The sequence below is a fragment of the Rhinopithecus bieti genome, unplaced genomic scaffold, assembly GCF_001698545.2.
Source record: "Rhinopithecus bieti isolate Rb0 unplaced genomic scaffold, ASM169854v2 scaffold_17677, whole genome shotgun sequence".
NCBI lineage: Eukaryota > Metazoa > Chordata > Mammalia > Primates > Cercopithecidae > Rhinopithecus > Rhinopithecus bieti.
In genome coordinates, this window is record NW_016808829.1 from 102,428 (window position 1) to 112,209 (window position 9,782).

The 9,782-nt window shown below is 40.3% G+C and overlaps 1 protein-coding gene across 12 annotated transcripts in view; it reads right to left on the bottom strand.

Annotated features, from left to right (window-relative positions):
• The window catches only part of ZNF567 (zinc finger protein 567), a 68,640-nt gene that overhangs the window by 25,075 nt on the left and 33,783 nt on the right, over positions 1-9,782 (bottom strand). For 10 of the 12 annotated variants that reach the window (XM_017887339.1, XM_017887336.1, XM_017887329.1 and 7 more), the window contains one exon: positions 4,352-6,745. In XM_017887339.1, the coding sequence (XP_017742828.1) occupies positions 5,025-6,745 (1,721 nt within the window). In that variant the 3' untranslated portion in view covers positions 4,352-5,024. Of the gene's footprint in view, positions 1-1,661; positions 1,726-4,351; positions 6,746-9,782 lie in introns of those variants that run through there. The other 2 variants (XM_017887334.1, XM_017887333.1) reach the window with 1 other exon arrangement.

Genomic DNA, 9,782 nt, shown 5'->3' on the forward strand with positions numbered 1-9,782 from the left:
AATTTTATTTTTTTTTTTTTTTTTTTTTTTTTTTTGGAGATAGAGTCTCACTCTGTCACTCAGGCTGGAGTGCAGTGGCATAATCACGGCTCACTGCAACCTCTGCCTCCCAGGTTCAAGCTATTCCCCTTCCTCAGACTCCCAAGTAGCTGGGATTACAGGACCCCACCACCATGCCCAGCTAATTTTTTTTGTTGAGATGAAGTCTTGCTTTTTCACCCAGGCTGGAGTGCAGTGGCGCGATCTCTGCTCACTGCAATCTCCGCCTGCCTGGTTCAAACAATTCTCCTGCTTCAGCCTCCTGAGTAGCTGGGATTACAGGCACGCACCACTAAGCCTGCTAATTATTGTATTTTTAGTAGATATGGGGTTTCGCCATGTTGGCCAGGCTGGTCTTGAACTTCTGACCTCAATTGATCGGACCGTCTCAGCCTCCGAAAGCGCTGGGATTACAGGCATGAGCCACCACACCTGGCCTGAGAAATCGGAAACTTTTTGCATTGCCATTGTGAATATAAAATGGTGAAGCCACTGTGGAAAACAGAATGATGATTGTTAAAAAAAATTAAACACAGCAGGCCGCAGTGGCTCACACCTGTAATCCCAGCACATTCGGAGGCCGAGGTGGGCGGATCACCTGAGGTCAGGTGTTCGAGACCAGCCTGACCAACATGGAGAAACCCTGTCTCTACTAAAAATACAAAATTAGCTAGGCATGGTGGTGCATGCCTGTAATCCCAGCTACTCAGGAGACTGAGGTGGAAGAATCGCTTGAACCCAGGAGGCAGAGGTTGTGGTGAGCTGAGATGGTCCCATTGTACTCCAGCCTGGGCAACAAGAGTGAAACTGTCTCAAGAAACAAACAAAAAAACTGAAATAAAGACAGTTTCATAAGAAACTATTTAATCAGTTTTTCATGCAAAGAATATGTTAAAACTGAAAGTTATGAGCATGATTATGGAAAGATGCTCAATGATTATTATACAAATACTTTTGTGAATTGTTTATATACCCTACAATGGAAGTTTTCTTAGATAACAAAACATCCTTAAATAATCTCTGGGTTCGTGATTGTATTTTGAGACGGAGTCTTACTCTCTTGCCCAGGCAGAAGTGTAATGGCATCATCTCGGCCCACTGCAACCTCCACCTACTGGGTTCAAGTGATTCTCCTGCCTCAAGCCCCCAAGTAGCTGGGATTACAGGCATGCGCCACACACCTGGCTAACTTTTGTATTTTTAGTAGAGAGGGGTTTTCACCATGTTGGCCAGGCTGGTCTCAAACTCCTGGTCTTAGGTGATCCACCCACCTCAGCCTCCCAAAGTGCTGGGATTACAGGTGTGAGCCACCATGCCCGGACTCAAAGTTTCGAAGTTTGGCCATTTATAAAACTGCCCATTAATACATCACACTTTCTAGTTCTTCATATCCAAGAGCTATAAAACATGAATATATGTAGTATGTTTGAAAATAAAGTGGACATTGGATACAATGTTCTACTGAAACAGTACAGGGCTATTTCATGATAATTAGTAAATCAGGAGACAGGGCAGCACATGTAGTGATACCACAGATACTTTTTATTTTTTGTGGTAGCCACTGAAATGTCTGGAAACGCAAAATCAAAGGGGAGTACAATGTTCCAGAGAATGTGACTCACATGTTCCCCAAATCTTTGGTGGGTTGATGGTAGGACAAACATCCAGTTAGGCCATCTTCTCCACCTAGAAAAACAAGGTAGGCTTGCATCTTTGGTCATGAGTACAATTCTTCCATTAGTCACCGTTAGCATATACTACTATATAACTCCCCTATAAATTCACAATGACAACATCCTTGGGTTCTCATGGGTTCTCACAGTTCTTTTTTTTTTTTTTTGAGATGGAGTCTCACTCTGTTGCCCAGGCTGGAGTGCAGTGGCCAGATCTCAGCTCACTGCAACAAACTCTGCCTCCCGGGTTTATGCCATTCTCCTGCCTCAGCCTCCCGAGTAGCTGGAACTACAGACGCCCGCCACCTCGCCCGGCTAGTTTTTTGTATTTTTAGTAGAGACAGGTTTTCACCATGTTAGCCAGGATGGTCTCAATCTCCTGACCTCGTGATCCGCCTGTCTCAGCCTCCCAAAGTGCTGGGATTACAGGCGTGAGCCACCGTGCCCGGCCGGGTTCTCACAGTTCTAGTAAGTCCTATAATTACCTGTTTTAGTTACCTTAATAGGTTTATCCCATGTATATTCTTTAAAAAATCTTTACGCATACATAAATTAAGGCTAAATTTAATGATGTCTGTCTAGTCATTATAGACAAGGCATTTTACATATATACACACATACACACGTGTGTTTTCTGTATGCTACTATCAAGTCTAAATTTTTATGCTTTTGTCTCATCACCCTGTTCATATTTTGCTATGAAATTATCAGAAATAGCCGGGCGAGGTGGCGGGCGCCTGTAGTCCCAGCTACTCGGGAGGCTGAGGCAGGAGAATGGTGTAAACCCGGGAGGCGGAGCTTGCAGTGAGCTGAGATCTGGCCACTGCACTCCAGCCCGGGCGACAGAGCGAGACTCCGTCTCAAAAAAAAAAAAAAAAAATAAAAAAAAAAAAAAAAGAAATTATCAGAAAAATAAGGATTGACAACAATGGTTCCATTTACTACTGATTGGCAATGGCTGTCCCTTTCTAACAGGCTAGAGGGTCTGTTTAATATATTTAAAGTCAAATATTTGAACCATGAACCATCTTCCTGTTTATGCAGATATGGTTTACAGTTCGAAATCTTTTAAAAAATAATTGTCAGGCTGGGCACGGTGGCTCACGCCTGTAATCCCAGCACTTTGGGAGGCCGAGGCAGATGGATCACGAGGTCAGGAGTTTGAGACCAGCCTGGCCAACATAGTGAAACCCTGTCTCTACTAAAATACAAAATTAGCTGGGTGTGGTGGCACGCACCTGTAGTACCAGCTACTCGGGAGGCTAAGGCAGGAGAATCATCTGAACCCAGGAGGCAGAGGTTCCAGTGAGTTGAGACCATGCCATTGCACTCCAGCCTGGGCGATAGAGACTCCGTTTCAAAATAATAAATAAATAAATATAAATTTCTACTGAATTTTATTACAATGACTTCATGAATGTAGTAAATATTGGTTGTAAGTAATCCTTTCCAGGAAGGACCTGCAATAACGCTATTCAAGTTGCCACTGAGCTTACTCTTCTCGCCAAAAGGATACTGTGGAAGTCACTGTCTTAGCAGATTTCCAATTTTCAAACATAAAAATCTCTAGTCACTTATTTGGGATTTTCAGAGACTTACATTTCCTATGACATAGATTAAGGTATAAAAGGCTTGTGTTGTAGCCAGGCACGGTGGGTCACCCCATAATCCCAGCACTTTGGGAGTCTGAGGCAGGAGGATCATGAGGTCAGGAGTTCGAGACCAGCCTGACCAACATGGTGAAACCCCGTCTCTACTAAAATATAAAATTAGCTGGGCATAGTGGCACACGCCTGTAATCCCAGCTACTCAGGAGGCTGAGGCAGGAGAAGCGCTTGAACCCAGGAGGCAGAGGTTGCAGTGAGCCAAGATTGCACCATTGCACTCCAGCCTGGGCAACAGAGCGAGAATCCGTTTCAAAAAAAAAAAAAAAAGAAAAGAAAGAAAGAAAGAAAAGAAAAGACTCTGATACTCTCAAATCTTCTTCACCTATTTCCCTTCTCAATGTCCCTTTCTTTTGTATGAATTCTAATTCCTTGATATTAAATAAGGTGTAATAAGCTATGGCTAAAGTACCCCTAAAATCATGACAACTAGAGGATTTCCCTCCCATATGAATTTGCTTGTTTTGCATTTAAGCATTGAGAGACAGCTAAAGGCTGTCTACATTTACTACATTCACATGTCCACGATCTATTAATAGCCTTTTCACAATTATAAAACCGCAAGGTTTCTTTTTAGTAGAAATTCTCCAGTCTGAATGACCAAAAGAAAAAAAACCTCCACACCTGTAATCCCAGCACTTTGGGAGGCCCAGGCGGGCAGATCACAAGGTCAGGAGATCGAGACCACGGTGAAACCCCGTCTCTACTAAAAATACAAAAAAAAAAAAATTAGCCAGGCGTGGTGGCGGGTGCCTGTAGTCCCAGATACTCAGGAGGCTGAGGCAGGAGAATGGCATAAACCCAGGAGGCGGAGCTTGCAGTGAGCCGAGATCGCGCCACTGCCACTCCAGTCTAGGCGGACAGAAGCGAGACTCTGTCTTCAAAAAACAAACCTTGTATACACCCTTGGAATGAATAATTCCGGTTCTCAGGTATAAATTCAACAGAAATACATACACATAAACACACATGACATAAACAAGAATATTTACAGCAGCAATTTTATTATTACACAAAAGTATAAAAATACAAATATCCATCAATAGGATAAATAGGAATATATTCTTAAAATGGAATAGTATGCAAAATTAAAATACACTACTGCCACATGCAATAATGTACAGATCTTAAAAACACTGAGTGAAATAAGCAAGACGTAAAAGAATTCATGATGTCTGATAAAATATATATATATATAAAATTGTAAACATGCAAAAACTACGTTTTGATGTTATAGGCTACGGAAGTGGTAACTCTTAGGTAAGTAACAACTAACTCCTTTTTATTACAGAGTGCAACGAGAAATATAGTTCATAAGTATTTTCTCTTATGGAGATTAATGCTTATAATCATTCTGTATCTTGTCTCTGCCTGTGTTATATAAGTATTTTTAAAAAATAAACTATTTGAGTCAGTAGGAAGAGCAGTTGAAAACTTTAAAATTTAGCTTCATAGCCGACAGAGTTCAATAATAATGATCACACCCATTTTATATGCTAGTAAACAGTAGACAGTTATTCAGTATGGTTCTTTAATAATTATTATACTTGTGATTTAAAATTACATTAACATGTTTCAGCATGCTTTTCTTTTTAAAACTAAAGGTTTACAATAGCTTGTAAAGAATTCATATAAGAAACCACATCATTTATTGCATTTCAATGTTTTCTCCCTTGTGAGTTCTTTGATGGACAATGAGGTTTCTCTTATAACTGAAAGATTTACCACATTCATTACAAACATAGGGTTTCTCACCTGTGTGAGTTCTCTGATGTACAATAAGATTTGTCTTCTGGCGGAAGCACTTTCCACATTCACTACATTTATATGGTTTCTCTCCCGTATGAGTTCTTTGATGATGAATGAGATACGACTTCCTGCTAAAGGCTTTCCCACATTGAGGACATTCATAGGATTTCTGGCCTGTATGTATTTTCTGATGTACAGTGAGGGTTGCTTTCTGGCGAAAGGACTTCCCACATTCATTACAAATATAGGGTTTCTCTCCTGTATGAATTCTCTGATGTAGATTGAGATTTGTCTTTTGACTGAATGATTTACCACATTCATTACATTCATATGGTTTCTCTCCTGTGTGAGTTCGGTGATGATCAATGAGGTATGACTTCATTCTAAAGGCCTTCCCACAGTGAGGACATTCGTACGATTTCTCCCCTGTATGTGTTCTCTGATGTGCCACAAGGGTTGTCTTCTGGCGGAAGGACTTTCCACATTCACTACAAATATAGGGTTTCTCCTCATTATGAGTTTTCTCATGAAGAGCAAGGGTTGTCTTCTGGGAGAAGGATTTCCCACATTCATTACAAATGTAGGGCTTTTCCCCTGTATGAGTTCTCTGGTGTACAGTAAGATTTGCCTTCTGGTGAAAGGACTTCCCACATTCTTTACAAATATAGGGTTTCTCACCTGTATGAATTCTCTGATGTAGAGAGAGTGTGGTCTTCTGGCGGAAGGACTTCCCACAGTCATTACACTCATATGGTTTCTCTCCCGTGTGAGTTCTCTGATGACGAATGAGGTGTGACTTCAATCTGAAGGCATTCCTACATTGCAGACATTCATATGATTTCTCCCCTGTGTGTGTTCTCTGATGATCAGTGAGGGCTGTCTTTAGGCGGAAGGACTTACCACATTCATTGCAAACAAAGGGTTTCTCTCCTGTGTGAGTCCTCTGATGATCAATGAGATATGATTTCCTTCTAAATGCATTTCCACATTGATGACATTGATAGGGCTTTTCTTCTGAGTGAATTCCCTGATGCAGAATCAATACTGATTTCCTGCAGAAGGATTTACCACATTCATTGCATGTATGTTTTTTTTCAATATTGGTTGCTCTTTTCTTTTTATTATATACAGATGGATTTTCTCCTCTGTAAGGTCTATTATGTGTAATCAGGCCTCCCCTTTTAAGGAATGATTTTTCACAGTCATTATATCCAAATGACTGTGCTGGAGTTTCTGTTTTCTGATACTGCATAAGAACTTCATTATGACTGAAAGCTCTGTCACTTTGATTATGAGATTTGACTTCAGGATGAGTAGTCTCTTGTTTAGTACTCAAGAGTGATTTCCCATATCCATTATACTCACTAAGTCTCTTTCTTGCAGGATTTAGATTACTGATGATTAATTCTGAAACATTTTTCAAAATCATTCCATGAGAATCATATTCAGGAGGTAGATTTTTTGAATTAACAGGGTTTTTGCCTAGAGTAAATGTCTTTTCATATATTTTACTTTTCTCCTTCACCAGTTTTTTGTGGTTGATGCTTACAACTGATCTAGAATACTTCTCTTGGTGTTCCTTGAATTTTACTAAAAAGTCTTCAGCTTTCCAGTTTTCTTCTAGAAAAGAATATAATTGATAACAATTTGTGAATCTTCACACATTTGCTATGCAAAGGAATTTTACTAGGGTCTAGCATATGGCACAAAAAGAGACCCAGGACAAATGACCACTGGCCTGGCAGGGGTGCGGGGAGGGGAACCTAAACAAAAACTGCTTCAGAGTGGAAAAGGATGAAGATGTAAAGAATAAGCATTAATACCTTCTGCATTTTGCACTAGAACTTAGAGAAAGTGAAACCAACCAAGAAGTCAAAGAATGGTAGAAGGGGGTTGATGGTTAGGTAAGTATTCAGAAAAAATGAAGTGAACCTATCAAAAGCATTAAAATGTAAGTAGGATGGACAAGAAAATTAGTAAAATCTTTGTTTAGTGAAAATACTAGAAGAAAGATTACTTCTGGAGGACACAGATCACCTGTAATTTTTTTTTGTTTGTTTAAGACACAGTCTCACTTTGTTGCCCAGGCTGGAGTGCAGTGGCATGATCTCAGCTCACCACAACCTCTGCCTCCCAGGTTCAAGCAATTCCCTGCCTCAGCCTCCCAAGTAGCTGGGATTACAGCACATGCCACCACGCCTAGCTAATTTTTTGTATTTTTAATAGAGACGGGGTTTCACCAGGCCAGCCAGGCTGGTCTCGAACTCCTGACCTCTTGATCTGCCTGCCTCGGCCTCCCAAAGTGCTGGGATTACAGGTATGAGCCACTGTGCCTGGCCGATCACCAATACTTTTATACATACATCCCTAGATGACTGTGGTAAAACACATACAGCTGTTGGACCCACCTCCTCTATGTAGCTGTCATTGATTAATTTAGCTTTTAAATTATCAATTCATTTTCTAGTATTTAGCAAAACAATCCTATAGTCTATGCTCTAATCCTCTACATAGGTAGGAATTATTTTCTCTTATGAAGGGAAAATTAGTAAAATACTTCCAATAGCAACTTTAAAGCAGATCAGAATATATTCAACTGCTGTATTCAGACAGCTGCTAAATCACTTCTTTCAGGATTGTTCAATAACAAAGCTCTCATGACTAGTCCTCTTTTCAGTTACTGACTCACTTTTTCAGGTTTAAGGAAAGACTGGCTTACATCCTTCCCCAATGCAGTAACATTCCTTTATTCCAGCTTTTCATATGGTAGATCAGAATACTAGTTTCATATGGTAGATTAAATAATCTGGTCCTAGATCATACATTAACTTTAACCTTCATTTCTCTTATAAAAGTATAGCTATTTCTAACTTTACTTACCTTGCAATCATCTATATCTAATGAAGCAATGTTAAAGCTATGCTCAAAAATCTGTTTCTTCATTGAGTCCAAAAACTCCAATACTAACATATACAAGGAATTTCTCCTGTAAACAAAACTATATTGTCTAGATTCATTTTTTATATTCTCACAAGTTTTCAGGGTTGTCCACATACCTGACAGATCTCACCTGTTTATAACAGGTAGTTTTTGCCTCAGTCAGGCCTGATACTTACTGCCCTACATATACCTTACTTATTCCTAATAACACACTTGTGTACACATTCTTTTAATTAATTAGCTTGCCTTCCAGGTTTACTTCCATTTATCTTCAGAGAATCTTCAAAGAAATCATATCATTCCACGATCTCATAAACCCTTCATATATTTCCCCCACCATTTTAAGCTCCATTTCTTTTTTTTTGAGATAGAGTCTCGCTCTGTCGACCAGGCTAGAGTGCCGTGCCTGGCCTTAAGCTCTATTTCTTTAAAATTTTCAATATAATTATTGTCTAGAAAAATTATGTTAACAACTCTTTTAACAACCTTACACTTTGACATAAATATTTCATGAAAAATGCAAACTTGAACGTGATCCTTTGTCATAGAAATACTTTTTTGGTGATCTTTAAACTCTTTTGGGCTGGGCACAGTGGCTCATGCCTGTAATCCCAGCACTTTGACAGGCCGAGGCGGGCAGATCACCTGAGGTCAGGAGTTCCAGACCAGCCTGGCCAACATGGTGAAACTGTCCCTAATAAAAATACAAAAAAAGCTGGCCAGTCATGGTGGCATGCGCCTATAGTCCCAGCTACTTCGGAGGCTGAGTCAGGAGCATCAGTTGAACCTGGGAGGTGGAGTTTACAGTGAGCCGAGATCACACCACTGCACTCCAGCCTGGATGATAGAGCTAGACTCCGTCTTAAAAAAAAAAAAAAAATTCTTTTGAGTTTACATGATCACTGCATAATCATAGTTAGGAGATGTCTGGCAGAATGCAACCACTTCAAGCACAATCTATAGGGACACAGCATTAGGAGGTACATCTAAAAAGAACTTGCTAGTATATGCTTTCTGAATGGATGAAAAGATATCTCCCTTACATAGCTCCATAAGCAATTAACGCAGCAACTACTGAACACCTAACATGTTAAATAATACCACAGTAATGAAGGTTCAAAAGGGATCTTATCTTTGAGGAAAAGAATCCTTAAGAATGCTTGATTCCCTCAAAGAAATGAAGATTCAAAAGGGATCTTATTTTTGAGGGAAAGAATCCTGAAGCATCCTTAAAAATCCTTAAGCATAAACAATTAGGAATGAAATTATACGACTGTATCCAAGAATTGTGCGTGTTTGTGTTATAGTCAGTAGTTAGCACAGGAATTCAGAAAAAAAGTAAGGTAGATATGATGTGCAGTAATCAAGGAAGAATTCACAGAGAAATCCTGAGACTGAGAAGATATATAGTATAGGCTGGGCACGGTGGCTCACGCCTGTAATCCCAGCACTTTGGGAGGCCGAGGCGGGTGGATCACAAGGTCAGGAGATCAAGACCATCCTGGCTAACACAGTGAAACCCCATCTCTACTAAAAAATACAAAAAATTAGCCAGGCGTGGTGGCGGGCGCCTGTAGTCCCAGCTACTCGGGAGGCTGAGGCAGGAGAATGGCATGAACCAGGAAGGCAGAGCGTGCAGTGAGCCAAGATCAAGCCACTGCACTCCAGCCTGGGCGACAGAGTGAGACTCCGTCTCAAAAAAAAAAAAAAAAAAAAA